At 46.5% G+C, this 15,064-nt stretch overlaps 1 protein-coding gene across 1 annotated transcript in view; it reads left to right on the top strand.

The window, feature by feature from the left end:
• Positions 1-15,064, top strand: part of frem1b (Fras1 related extracellular matrix 1b) — a 53,932-nt gene that overhangs the window by 33,898 nt on the left and 4,970 nt on the right. The window contains exons 23-33 of the mRNA XM_046301420.1: positions 3,103-3,298; positions 4,331-4,595; positions 6,759-7,176; positions 10,060-10,270; positions 10,673-10,817; positions 11,344-11,473; positions 11,688-11,760; positions 11,907-12,056; positions 12,576-12,868; positions 13,171-13,218; positions 13,468-13,677. Of these exons, the coding sequence (XP_046157376.1) occupies positions 3,103-3,298; positions 4,331-4,595; positions 6,759-7,176; positions 10,060-10,270; positions 10,673-10,817; positions 11,344-11,473; positions 11,688-11,760; positions 11,907-12,056; positions 12,576-12,868; positions 13,171-13,218; positions 13,468-13,677 (2,139 nt within the window). The remainder of the gene's footprint in view (positions 1-3,102; positions 3,299-4,330; positions 4,596-6,758; positions 7,177-10,059; positions 10,271-10,672; positions 10,818-11,343; positions 11,474-11,687; positions 11,761-11,906; positions 12,057-12,575; positions 12,869-13,170; positions 13,219-13,467; positions 13,678-15,064) is intronic.

The raw sequence follows: 15,064 nt of genomic DNA, 5'->3' as shown, positions 1-15,064 counted from the left end.
CGGAAATAACGGAACCGAGAAAAGTAACGGAGGAGACATGAAAAGAGCACTTCTCAGCCTTTTTGTAGAGACAATTCTCTAAAAGGCGCTGTAGAACAGATGTCGAACGTGCTGAACATGAATCTCGAGTGACGGAGAAAAAATCAGGATATCGTCAAGATAGACAAAAACAAAAATGTTCAGCATGTCTCTCAGAACATCATTAACTAATGCCTGAAAAACAGCTGGCGCATTGGCTTAAATAAACCCGGTACTCAAAATGCCCTAACGGAGTGACAAACCTTCCGTTTTCCACTCTGTGGCCCCTCTCTGATGCGCACGAGATGGTAAGCGTTACTGGGGAAGGTCCAACTTAGTAAAGCACCTGGCTCCCTGCAGAATCTCGAAGGCTGATGACATATGTTTCTTTGTGTCGGATAACGATCTTTAACCGTTATGTCATTCAGCCCTCGAAATCCACGCAGGGGCGAGAGTGGACTTCTTCTTAACAAAAAGAACCCCGCCCCGGCCGTGGAGAAGAAGAAGGCACTATGGTACCGGCGTCAAGAGACACAGACAAATAATCACTCTGAGCCCAGGTTTGGGGAGCCGACAGGAGTATAGTCTACCTCGAGGAGGCGTGGTCCCTGGAAGGAGATCAATACTACAATCATACGACCGGTGAGGAGGAAGGGAGTTGGCTCGGGACCGACTGAAGACCGTGCGCAGATCATGATATTCCTCCGGCACTCCTGTCAAATCGCCAGGTTCCTCCTGAGAAGTAGGGAGAGAAGAAACGGGAGGGATGGCAGACATTAAACACTTCACATGACAAGAAACGTTCCAGGATAGGATAGAATTACTAGACCAATTAATAGAAGGATTATGACATACTAGCCAGGGATGACCCAAAACAACAGGTTTAAACGTTCCTCTGAAGGAAAATTAAAAAAGAAATAGTCTCACTGTGGTTACCAGAAACATTTGAGAGTTAAAGGTAGTGTCTCAAATTTGATACTGGGAAGATGACTACCATCTAAGGCAAACATGGGCGTAGGCTTTAAACGGTCTGAAAGGAATGTTATGTTTAACCCATGCAGTCCATGAAACAACCCTCAGCCCCAGAGTCAATCAAGGCACTGCATGTAGCTCCCGAACTCTTCAACTCTAAGTTGTCCAGCGTAGATGGACCGACATAGTAGTACAAGATCTAGATGAAGGGACCTGAGTAGTAGCGCTCACCAGTAGCCCTCCGCTTACTGATGGGCTCTGGCCTCTTACTGGACATGAATTAACAAAATGTCCAGCAACTCCATAATAGAGGCACAGGTATTTGGTGATCCTGCGTTCCCTCTCCTAAAGTCGAGATGCGAATCCCTCCCAGCTGCATGGGCTCAGTCTCAAAGCCAGAGGAGGGAGATGGTTGAGATGCGGAGCAGGGAAACAAATGTTGATGGATCCTCTTCCACCAAGCCCGGTGAAAGATCTACTGAAGTTCATGGGATGGTCTTGATAAATCAAAGAGTCCACATCTGAAAACCTTAGGATTAGAATCTCATCCTATAACACAGCGTAAAAATGTCAAATGCTCCAGAAAACGATTTAGCGAGCAGCATGTTGCTCGTTCCACTCATGTAATGAGGCAGCAAGAGTGCGAAACTCAATGGAATAATCCGTTATGGCCTTTTTTTCCCGTTCACCTTGGCATAAGGAAGCCAGGGCCCTTTAAAGCCTCCCCACCAAAAACTGAACGGTCAAAAACAAAATCATCTTCAGAAGTTCTGGAATTTGTTAGAGCAATCAGCCCTTGCCTCCCAGATAGCTGTGCCCCATTCATTTTAGCCCGGCCAGTAAGGAGTGAAATGACGTAATACAACTCGAGCTATTGGAACTCTAGAGTATGTGTTGGGTTGGAGAGAGAACACAATCTCACACTGCGTGAGAAAGGAGCTTTAGCACTCAGTGGGCTGCCCGGAGTAGCAAGGTGGGTTATTAACCCTAGGTTCTGGAGGCTCGGCAGGCCAGGAAGTAACAGGTGGCACGAGATAGACTCTGGAACTGTCCAGAGAGGTCGGAAACCTGAGCGGCCAGGTTCTCCACGGCATTTTTAGCAGCAGACAATTCCTGCTCGTGTCTGCCGAGCATGGCTCCTTGGATCTTGACGGCAGTGTAAACAGCGTCTGAAGTCGCTGGGTCCATTCTTTGGTCGGTTCCTTCTGTTATGCAGGTGAAGGAGGACCCAAACGCGACTTAACAGAAACAGAGTTTATTAATGCTCAAAACCGAATAACTGAAATCCTCTAGATAGTAGAGGGGAAAACAACTGGACAAAGCGGCCACAGACTGCAGGTCCAATTCGGGTAGGCGCAGGCCGAAGGTCAACTGAGACACCTGCTCACACGCAGCGTCTGAAGAAGGCACAAAACACGACAGGACAGGGTGATACACAATCACGGCAAATAACACGACAGGACAGGGCGAAACGCAATTACAGCATGGAATACAAAACAAGGAACCGCCCCGGAACAGGGACGGAACACAAAGGAATAAATAGGGAATCTAATCAGGGGAAAGGATCGGGAACAGGTGTGGGAAGACTAAATGATGATTAGGGGAATAGGAACAGCTGGGAGCAGGAACGGAACGATAGAGAGAAGAGAGTTAGCGAGAGAGTGAGAGAGGAGGGGGAGAGAGAGGGCTAGAAGGAGGGAAAGAACCAAATAAGACCAGCAGAGGGAAACGAATAGAATGGGAAGCACAGGGACAAGACAAGATAATAAATGACAAACATGACACTATGTTCTTAAAAAATATATTTTAAATTCTCTAGTACAGCCAATATTAAAAACAGTCAAATGCTTCTCAAAGATGCTCTCTGGGGGTCAAACTAGCACAAACTAGCATTATTGGCCACAATGGCTGACACTTAAATAATGTGCCATAGAATTCTGCGGCAGCCCGCAAGCTGTGCTGCAGTATGACGTGACTTGTACGACGTAACTTTTAAAGGAAGAACCACTATAGCATCCGCAGATACATCTGATGTTACCCTCCTGACCTACATCTGACCAAGTGTAAAATTCAAATTTGAGTGTGTTTGTGTATCCTCTTCCCTTTGTGCAGACAGAAGCTGGCTGGACAGACATTGGAGCGGGTCAGAACTTCACCCAGGAGGATGTGGAGTTTAACCGCTTGTGGTATGCCCACACTACTGGCACCGGGTTCAAAGGTCATGACAGCATCCGTTTCACCCTCAGTGACCTAGACAACGAGTCCCCTCCTCAGAGCTTCTTCATCTCAGTACGCACCATCCAGAAGGGTGAGGACAGGACAGCCTAATGGGCACAGTTTCATTGTTATGATGAGTTCTTGCTTAAATACTTTAAGACAAACAATAAATTTTGTCTTTAACATTTTGAGGTGGACCATCTCTTCCTCTCTGGAGGAACCTCATCTTATCAGCAATAATGTTACTACTTTATTAATCACATAACACATAGTCGCGTATTGTCTACAGATCTAGCATTACGTAGTACTTGGCTGGCAAAGAAAAAGGTAAATAAATGGGTAAATTCAGTCACTGAACTTTTCCTAGACAGGTTACAGCACTACCCAACAGTATACCACAACAGTACACCTTGTTAACCCACCAAGACTCAACAACCTGGGTGGAGCAAGGCACGGCAGCCATTTTGTGCCTCAACGCACCACACATGCATCAGCAACGTCCCAAAACAAACTTTCTCCAGCCGCTGCATCTTGGCCATGTATAATTGAATAGGTGGCTTTCCCTATAGCCAGGCCATCTTTTCCAGTTGGGTGAGCATGACATGGGAGGCGGAGAGAAGCGAAGAGAGTTGAGGAGAGGGAGTGCAATCAGGGGTGTGCTTGGCCCTCTTGGCTCGGTGCCCTCTGATCCTGGAGGAGCGAAGGTGAGAAAAGCCCACACACTCGGCACCGCAGGAAGAGCCACCTCGGAACGTGAATAATTGAAGGATGTAGGGAGGGAACAGACGTAGAGTTTTGGTTGCCTCTGCGGTTCTCTTGTTGTTGTGTCGTTGTCATCATTGCTTGCTCAAGTCACTGCCAGGCTATTATTGAAAACATACCATTCATACAGGTTTTTGGTGCAGTTCATATTGTGCTGGCCTATCGAAGCAAGTGCAACTAAGATAAGCTGACAGTCCCTGATATCGGGCACTAAAATGCTTTGTTTGATGTTTATAATACACTTTTTTATCGATTTTTAAACTCAAAGAGTAAGAAAATTAAGCCTTGATACATTTAACAGTATAATAGATGCAAAAAAACTGCTATTGCTTGACCTAAATGACGATTCTCCTGTGTCCAGGTGACATAGTGCTGGTCACCAGGCCGGTCACCCTGATGGAGGGAGAGCGGCTAATCCTGACCACAGACATCCTACTGGCTACGGACGGGGCTGCCAGACCGGGGGAGATGCTCTACACCGTGTCCGTCCCTCCCAAACACGGACACGTCCACGCCGTCCAGCGTCCTGGAATGTCGTTCCTCAGCTTCTCCCAGCTGGACGTGGCGGCCCAGCGTGTGTGTTACACCCATGACAACAGTCACACGGCTGAGCAGGACTCCTTCAGGTCAGACTAACACGTTGTGGTATTTTGTTTCATTTTGTATTTTTTGTTGTTGGACATACAAGACTTAGGGGCAGATACAAACATTTCTTGAAATAGTGTGTTGTCCATTTTCTTCAGACTGACACCTTCGTGGAATATTGGATGATTGAATTTAAACCTTTCCTGTTCATGCAGATTTAATTGGATGTGTGTCTGGCTCAAATTTCAGGCACGATTATGTTTATAACAATAAAATAAAAATATCTCCTTTTGACTTTTTAACCCTTGTGTAGACCTAGCCCCGCCCACATCTCGTGTTTTTCCCAATGCCAAATTAAGAGCATAAAATGTCTGTTGATTTTAACTGAATAAGAAAGATTTTTAGTGCCTGCCCAAAATGTATCACACAAATTCGGACGGAGTATTTGAGCATCGAAAGAAGCTCAGCAAAAAAAATGAAAAGTGTGAAGAGATGAGAGCTCTGCTACAGTATGTTTATGTGCCTCTTCCAGCCAATTTGGCAGGAGGCTTGGGTGGAGAGAGAGATGGCGGGCGTATGGCTGACCTGTCCTCTCCTCTGTCTCCTCTCCATCCCTGGTGTGTCTGAGGACGCTGGTTTGTCACCCAGAAGCCTGGCACACACAAACACACACTCATAGAGAGAGCCTGGCTGTGTTTCACCTCAGGGTCAGCTGGGAGCCAGGAGCCTTTCTGCAGCCAAGCCAGCCGAGGTTGAGAGGAGATGAGAGGGGGGAGCGCTTTAGTGGGGGCACACACACTGCCAATGCTCTCTGCCAAAGAGGGAGGTGATAGCCGTCCAGCATGGGGCAGCAGTACTGGTATTTCTCAACTGACACATTGAACATCTACCCACTTCTCAGCATTCAAATACAAACTAACCACATCCTTAGATCCAAAGCATCCATCTATTTAACTGTGACTATTTCTACTGGGTTCTCCTTGGTTCTGGTCAAACCTATATGTATGAGCGCACGCTGTATTGGTGTGTGATACAGAATGTTCCATTTGGAGGGGGACTGGTGGGAGTGTGTGATGGCAGCGGTTGGCGCCTCAGATGGGGCCACACCTGAGCACACACCTGTGCGTCAGAGCAGGGGCCTGGCCCAGGCCCCAGGCAGAAGGTGTTTTCTATGCCCCCCTCTTCTGGCCACCGTGACAGCGGATGATGAATGGGCATTATTAGGAGAATGATAATGCCGGCTGGCATCGGTTGCCATGGCGGCCAGAAAAGGAGTGTACAGAGTACAGACAGGCATCTCTGGGAACAATTACCTAGCAAATATGGGACGGTGGAAATGGCAGATGTTGCACCGGTTTGGCTTAGAGAGGGGGACCTGTGTGTGTGTGTGTGTGCGAGTGTGTGTGTGTGTGTGTGTGTGTGTGTGTGTGTGTGTGTGTGTGTGTGTGTGTGTGTGTGTGTGTGTGTGTGTGTGTGTGTGTGTGTGTGTGTGTGTGTGTGTGTGTGTGTGTGTGTGTGTGTGTGTGGTGGCCAGTGTGTTGTTCGTGGTGGCTGGTGGGGCCTAGGGCAGTTCTCAGCTGCAGTGCTGTGTGTGTGAGAGGCAGATTGACTTGGCAGAGGGTTGAACGAGGGCTAAAATCTGTCCACACACACAAACCACTGTCCCCATTTCAGCTCCAGTACATTGTCACTGTAGCATGTGGTGAGCCATGGACCAGTCTGTGAGCACACAACAAGACTCAACCAGCTTGAAAATGGGAAAGGGGCCCTTATGATTGACTTATTGCCTTTTTAAATTGGATCTGTAATAAAGCTAGCCTCATCGGTGAATAATGTGATGAATTTTATGTTTTTAGATCACTGAGATGATATTAATTTTGGTAGTTATTTTTCAATTCTATAGCTAATTACTTTCTATCATACAGATCGCGTTTGCCAGTGGCATCATGCAAAAAATGGCCCGATTACTTATTAAATTTGCTGCACACTTTCCCCATCCATCTTTTGCTGTTATACAAGCTGTCCACGAGTTGGCATCTGCCCTTTGAACTGTACCTCTGTCTCCTGTGTTTTAAAGGACACGTCGCCGCAGCAGCCCACAGCAAAACCACAAAACCCAACTACGTGCCTATATACATTTATACGCCTAACTACATGCCAATAACCAAACTTCATCCATCCACTTTTCCATTTCCTCCCCACAGCTTCGTCGTCACCAACGGCATCAGCTCCCGCAGCGGCTCCCTGCACTTCACCATAGAACACAGTGACCGGATCCCGCCGTCCCTCAACCGCAATACCGGCCTCCAACTGACAGAGGGAGCGGTGAAGTCCATCACACCAGACCACCTGGAGCTCACCGACCCAGATACTGCTGTGGGGAACCTGACCTATGCCCTCACCCAACCCCCGCAGTACGGCAAGCTGCTCCTCAAGGGGTACCCACTGACTTTACCCCGTTTTACCCAGACTGATATCAACAACATGGACCTGGCTTACCAGCACTACCAGGGCAGCCTGGCCCAGATTGACAGGTTTAGTCTGATGCCGTCTGATGGTACTAACAGAGGATACCTGGAGGTTGGACAGCTGAAGGAGGAGCCGCTGGTCTTCACAATACAGGTGGGCTTTACTGGTTTTTATACTTCGGCAAATCTTGTATGCCAGGGACGTAATTCTGATCTTTTTTTCTCACTTATTGGTCTTTTGACCAATCAGATCAGCTCTGAAGAAAGATCTGATTTGACTGGTAAAAAGACCAATTAGTAAAATAAATCTAAAATCTAAAAAGTTGAAAGTGTCTCAGAATATAAGCGCTGATCTAGGACCAGTTACACCTTTTAGATCCTTATTATACAATGCTCCCTCCCTCTAGTCCCGAACGGCTTTAATCAACTCTTAATTTTCCCCTAAGATCTTCTCATTTTGATTTCCTTTTTGTCTGTGTACTGTAACTCAGCTTTTAGCTGTGAATGTGTACCAGCTGAAATAAACCTTGCTGTAATATACACTGAGTGTACAAAACATCAGGAACACTTTCCATGACAGACTGACCAGGGGAATCCAGGTGAAAGCTACTTATTGGTGTCACTTGTTAAATCCACTTCAATCAGTGTAGATGAAGGGGAGGAGACTTGTTAAAGAAGGCTCTTCAAGCCTTGAGACATTTGAGACATGGATTGTGTATGTGTACCATTCAGAGGGTGAATGGGCAAGACAAAACATTTAAGTGCCTTTTGAATGGGGTATGGTAGTAAGTGCCAGGCACACTGGTTTGAGTGTGTCAAGAACTGCAAAGCTGCTGGGTTTTACACGCTCAACAGTTTCCCTTGTTTGTCAAGAATGGTCCACCACCCAAAGGACATCCAGAAAACTTGACACATCTGTGGGAAGCTTTGGAGTCAACATGGCTTCCTGTGGAACGCTTTCGACGCCTTGTAGAGTCCATGCCCCGATGAATTGAGGCTGTTCTGAGGGCGAAAGGTGGGTGCAACTCAATGTTAGAAAAGTGTTCCTGCACAGTGTTTCTGTACACCCAGTGTATATGGACATGAAGGACCTGATCCTAGATCAGCATTCCTACTCTCAGACGTGTTGTGAATATGAACCCCGGCTTCTAAGCATACAGTGTCACCAGACATACAGTACGCAGATGTACTAAACGTTTGCGTCTTTGATTTGCAACGGAAATAAAGTTTAAAAGGGAGAATAAAATGTTAGGGAAATAAAGGGATGGAAAGATGAATAATATCCAAACTACCAATCATGTATTTTCTTCTTCCCACAAGCAATGATTTCACCATGAGCTATCTTTGTGGTGGTATTCACTCAGACAGGGAGAGAGGAGAGAGTTAACCCAGGCCTCCCTACAGTGTTGCATACTAAACTGTCAGCCTGCTGGGCTGTTGTGGCCAGGTGGATGAGGCTGCTGCTGTGACACTGTGTTCCTCGTGCCTCCCCTCTCCTGTGGCCCGCCACGCACTCACATATTCTAGAGCTGAACCCGGTCAGCCAGGCGGATAACCTGCTGGCCAGCCCACCCTGCCCTGGGCCTCAGTGTGTGTGGGTGATGGTGGGGGTCGTAGGCAGGCACAGGTGAGGCAGCCTGGCCAGCAAATGTCCCCTTCGGTCTAGCGAGACTCTCTGTCTGCCACTTGGCTAGAGCCGCGCTACGCCACTGTGAGCTAAACAACGCAGGTCCGCTCCTCTAACTGCTCAACCTCTGGCCCCGTTAAGACTGTACTCTGCGTTCAGTACAGTGGCACTAGCATCATGAATAATATCTACAACAGACCTCACAAGTGGAGGACCTCTGAGGCTATAGTACAGATAGTTATTTACACAACTTGTTATCATGCACTATCACTTATATCCTTAATGTATTAGTCCTTATTTCTCGATAATTCTTCTCAAATCAAATCTAAATCAAATCAAATCAAATTGTATTTGTCACATACACATGGTTAGCAGATGTTAATGCGAGTGTAGCGAAATGCTTGTGCTTCTAGTTCCGACAATGCAGTAATAACCAACAAGTAATCTAACTAACTAACTATTCCAAAACTAATCTAACTAACTAACTATTCCAAAACTATTCCAAAACTACTGTCTTATACACAGTGTAAGGGGATAAAGAATATGTACATAAGGATATATGAATGAGTGATGGTACAGAGTAGCATAGGCAAGATACAGTAGATGGTATCGAGTAGAGCATATACATATGAGATGAGTATGTAAACAAAGTGGCATAGTTAAAGTATGCAATCAGAGAGGACTTTATTTGGGCCAAACAATGTCATCATTATTTCCATCTGAAGTTTTACAAAAGAATAACGTAACAGAACACAATACGCTTTTCAAAGTAATTGCATCTATGAAGACTTGCTCTCTCCTACAGTGGAATTAAGATACTCAACGACCAAACGGTCATTTTGTCATGAGACGTAATCAGAGCACCCTCTTCTGGCCTATTGATAGAAGTGCGGGTGACAATTTACTGTGGTCACTATCACTGGTCATGGAGACCCACACGGTGTGCAGGTTTTTGTTCCAGCCCACCTCTAACACACTTGATTCAACTAACCAGCTCATCACCAAGACCTTGATCAGTTTAATCAGTTGTGTTTGTTAGTGCTGGGCAGGAACAAAAGCCTGCGCAACATGTGGGTCTCCAGGACCAGTATTGGCTGAAAAGATTTGGTATGGGCCCTCAGATCCTGAAAAGGTTCTCACAGCTGCACCATTTAGAGCACCTTGACTGGCTGTATCACTGCTTGGTATGACAACTGCTCGGCATCCGACCGCAAGGAGCTACAGAAGGTAGTGCGTACGGCCCAGTACATCACCTAGTACATCACCCAGTACATCACCCAGTACATCCTGCCATCCAGGACCTCTATACCAGGCGTGTCAGAGGAAGGCCCTAGAAATGGTCAAAGACTCCAGTCACCCATGTCATAGACTGTTCTCTCGGCTAATGAGCACGACCTTGTCCACCTCTAGGTGGAGCATGTGGACAGGAATCCCCCCAGCCTGGTGACCAAGAGGATCCCCAGTACAGTGGAGAACCTCTCAGGGGGACTAGGGGACAAGCAAGGCATCTACATCACGTCACGTGACCTCCAGGCCTCTGACCCCGACAGTCCCGCCCAGGAACTGGAGTTCACCATCACACGGCCGCCTCACTTCGGCTACCTAGAGAACTGCCTCACCGGTAGCTCCTTTTCTTCAAATTCTATCAATTTAATAGATAAACAGAGGGGAAATTAGATTAATTACTTCCATTTTTGGTGATTACATTATTATTATTATTTTTTAAACTTGAAATGAACTTAATATACTTACCCGGGTATGTTGAGTGAGAGGTGGTAGGTTTTGAGGATATTGTATGTTCAGTCAAATATCTAGATTGTACCTTCAAGAAAGGGGTATAGTACATGTTACAGTCTTGTGGATACAAAACACGTCTTGGTGCCATTTGAAAGTACAGTACCTCAGAGGAAATGAGCTCGAGTAGCAGTGAATACATCAGGGTTATAGTAAAGTGTTGTGTAGTCGATGTGGGCACCGTGCAGTGTGGTGACAGCTTTCCCCCCCGTTCTTTGTGTTTGCCTAGGGGCGTACATCAAAGGACGCTTCACCCAGAGGGATTTGGAGCAGCGCGCCGTGCTCTATGTCATCCCCACCGACATGGAGGTGACAGGGGACAGCTTTGAGTTCCGTGTCACTGACCCCGCGGGAAACACCATGCTGCCTGAAATGTAGGTTTTATTCCATTGGTACATGCAGTATTACCTCAACTACCTCGTAACCCTGCACATTGACTCGGTACCGGTACTTCGTGTATATAGCCTCGTTATTGTTATTTTATTGCAATATAATTTGTAAAAAAAAAAATGTATCAAATATTTTCATACTTTTTAATTCAGCATTGTTGGGAAAGGGCTGGTAAGTAAGCAGTTCACGATACAAAAAAGGTTGAGAGACACTGCTTTATACTACATAGATACATTTGGAGGTGGGCACTTTCTGTGCACAGTTATAGTGGGTACAATAGACCGATTCACACACAGCTTAGAATCTTCCCAAATGTCATGACTGATGCCATGTAAAAAAAAAAGAAACTGTTCCCAGGTCTGTACGTACTGTATTGTCAATGGTATGACAATGATACTCAGAGTTGGCTGAAGCACATACAGATGGAACGAGGATAAAAAATAAAGAGGAGTCGAGCCACGCTTGACCTCTCCTGTTCACTCTTGACCGCACCTGTGGCCTGTCTTGCAGACTGCAGCTGACGTGGTCTCGGGTGGAGCTGTCGGCTACGTGTTACCGGGTGTGTGAGAACGCAGGCATGCTGCAGGTGCAGCTGACGCGCAGTGGGAAAAGCATGGACCCGGCCTACATTGCTATTCAGGTGCAGTAGAGTGGTGTCCTGAACACAACTCACACCAGTCAACTGAACAGCCAAGCTGTGGACTAGAGCAGCTAGGGTCAAGGGTTAACAGTCCTACTCACTCATATTGAATTGACCTTGAAAAACAATGTCTGGTGGCACAGTTGTATACGTTGAATTGAATGGGACTTGAATCTAAGTCGAAGAATGTCAACCCCTCTTTCTCTGTTTTCAGGTGGAAGATGGTACTGCCAAGGTGGGGAAAGATTTCACCCACAGCACGGCCAGTCTGATCCAGTTCGATCCAGGTCTGTGATGATCCACATCAAAGAGTGGCCAACCCTGCTCCTGTGTGTGTGTGTGTGTGGGGGGGTTGGGGTAGTTGATATACCTATAATAATATTATTAGTTGATATGACTACCTCCTCTTCTCTCTCCCTGTATGACTGATTAGGAGTCAGCGTGAAAACCTGGAACATTTACCTGAAGGACGACGGCCTGGAAGAAAACCATGAGACGTTCACCGTGATTCTGACTGGCCCCAAGAACACTGTTCTGGGTCAGAGGAACTCAGCCAGTGTGGAGATAGTGGATCCTAGAGGAGGCGAGTTAAGAATGATTCAGTGATTGGTTATATAATACAGTTGAGGGCTGCGTTCTGATGCTCTGTACTCAGACTTGCTGTAAGCCTTCCTAGGCAGCAGAGGGTGCATGTTGCCTATGGTTAATTGGGACATTTGATATACTGATGCAGAGTGGTGTTTAAATGTCATGCATGTGTGATGTCTGGGATTCGAGCGTGGGGCGTCGGCGTGCCACAAGACTTTATGACAAGGAGGCCCGACCTGAATGTGCCCAATAAGTTCACAAATGTATAATTTTCTGTTTCAAACTGCTTCCTCTCTCTTGTTGTACTTTACTGGACATAACCCAGGGTCATGTTCATTAAGCACCGAACGGAAGAAAGCAGACTGAAACAGGAAGGAACTACGTGGAATTGTCCAATAAGAAACGCTCATTTTTATTTTCCACTGCAAAACAGTTTGAAATGTTTTCCATTGTGTGCCCTAATGAACATGACCCTGGTTTCGCTTTCGCTCTGTCTCACATTCTCTCTCTACAGGAATGTGCGACCCAGAGGACCTGAGGGCAGAGGCAGATGAAAAAGGAGTACCTTCAACCGCTCACGTCCCCCAGTCCCCACAGCTGGAGGAACATGTCACTGACATTGAAACAGACCTGCTGTGGGAGGGCCGCCCCCATCCACCAAGGGGGGACGTGCCCAACCGGAGGCCCTTCCTTGACTATGGGGATGGAGAGGGGGAGCCCCAGGATCAGGCTACTCCGTTTCACAGCCAGGCCACCAGACAACTCAGACTGCAGGGCAGCAGCAACAGTAATAGCAACAGTCGCACGGTGAGTCTCCGAGTTTCACCAAGTACTTGATTGGAGCCCAGCACAATGATTACAATCAACAACACAATGTTGACTTTAAGCATTTCTTTTTTGAGAAACTGATGTGAAGCTTTGGCGGTTTATTGATATTCAAATGATGTCTGTGGAAGAGAGTTTTCGAAGCCAGGCGTAAACTTGCCATTTACTATTGATTGGTTGTGGAATTTCTCCTGAAGGGAATAAGTCAAATTCAACCTAGTGGTTTTATGAATAGTGCCAGCATCTATACTGCATGTCAGCTATGTCTCTCCTCTGTGTTCTAGGTCCTTCATTCAGGTGTCAGGAGAAAGAGTGAAGAGAAAGTCTGGACGGTAAGACTTTTCCATATACTGTAAACCTCACAACTTTGGAAGGAGAGGGGTCAGTCGACTCCTGATAAGCGCAATATACCTTTCCAGTCCAAATGTCTGAACATTGTTTTGAATTTGTCATGATAACGGCCTGCTCTGGTTTAGTTCTCATTGCCACAAACAGGGTCAAGCTGTTGCATTTATCAGGGAGTTGACTGTATATATGTGTCACCGTGTGTCACATTTTATTGTGTCCCCACTCTCCCCTAGTTCCATGCACTCACCCCACTGAGACTAGAGGAAAGGAGGCTGCCGATTCCAGAGCCCATCCCCCAGGTGCACCCGGACCTCCAGGTGATCCCCATCTGGAGCTGGTCTGGGCACAGGGAGTTCCTCCATGAGGTGAGGGTGGGGGATGCCCCCCAGGATGATGCCCCTGTACCCTCGCCCAAACAACACAGGGCTGGTCGCCAGCGCAAGGTGAGGGCATTGTTTTAACTAAAGGGGAGATAGTGGGGTACGAGTCCTGCCATGCAGCTCCCCAGGACTTCTGGGCAGAAATATTAGCCCACAGAGAGAAGCACAAGATTGAACTTCACTCAACTTTCTAGAGCAGTGGTCACCCAACCTGGTCGATCGTATTTCAAGGCATTCCTAGTCGATCGCCAAACATTTCAGTTAAAAAACAACGATAAAGCATTGTGTTCCTATTTTTGAAACCATTTTTCTCAGGCTGCTGGCGGTAGGTGCACCCAAGTCAGCTGCCCTGCGAACCGGATATGTGAACGGTTGCCATTTTGAACCATTTAATGTGTCTGAAGGTTCAAACTCTTCCTTCAAACTCTTTGAATTTGTGCATGAGGCAAAAGTAATGCGGTGTGACTCGAGTTTCGCCATCAGCTGGAAGACTGTGCCCCTTTTTGGTCAGTGTCAGTGGAGGAAAGGGAGAGCGGAGGGACGTTGAGAGACGGACCCTCAGTCTGCTGCTCTGAGACTGACCATCTGATGCAGGCACCATCAGCCCAGTAAAATAAAAAGCAAATTATTTAAATGTATGCTCACTCAGCTGTGTACAATAACGGATCTATTACTAGTGTAATCATATAGCCTACCTCAAATTTGAAATATTTATGTTTTTAAATGGCCTGAACAACAATGCATTGGCAGGGCAATTCATGTAAAGCCAATATGAGGTAATCATGTATTGGCAGTGGTGTGTATTCATGGATGCCAAGGGAAGCCAGGCTTCCCAATTTTCTTTACCAACAATTACTTTTTTTAAACATTAAATTATTTATTTCATCTCTCTGTTTCATCATTTTCCTTCAATTTGCAAGAGATTGAATGTATCTCACAGGAGAAAGCATCCGAGCGAGCGAAACAGCGCCCCCCTCTGTCTCTCTACGTGTAGGCCATCTATCTGATGTTGTCTGGTCCAAATGAGTATGACATTGTTGCCGCCCCTAGCATTGAACGCAAGGGAAGCCAGCAAGCATCTGGCCTCCCTTGACCAAAAAAAGTAGGAAAAATGAGCCAATCAACATTGAGCTAAACTAAACAAGCGCAACTGTGAATGGTCCTGGAGCACCTAAAAAAAAGTGTCAAGGGAAGCCAGCTTGAATTTGGCATCACTCCTATCAAATCCTATTGAGAGCATACGTCATTGACAGAAAAACTTGAATTGTTGCATCTTGTTGTAGCTATTGTCTCTTTCCTAAATTAGCCATGGATGGAGATAGGGATTTGGACTCACGGTTTTACTTAATTCTCCGTACTGGAAAATGATGATAACGTCAATTCTGATCCAACCATGAATTCATACACTCATACACTGGGAAGGTGGAAGTTTAATATGTAGCTAGATGTA

The sequence above is a fragment of the Oncorhynchus gorbuscha genome, linkage group LG15 (assembly GCF_021184085.1).
Source record: "Oncorhynchus gorbuscha isolate QuinsamMale2020 ecotype Even-year linkage group LG15, OgorEven_v1.0, whole genome shotgun sequence".
Lineage (NCBI taxonomy): Eukaryota > Metazoa > Chordata > Actinopteri > Salmoniformes > Salmonidae > Oncorhynchus > Oncorhynchus gorbuscha.
The sequence above is the reverse complement of the archived record's forward strand: the minus strand, read 5'-3'. Positions and strand labels throughout refer to the sequence as shown.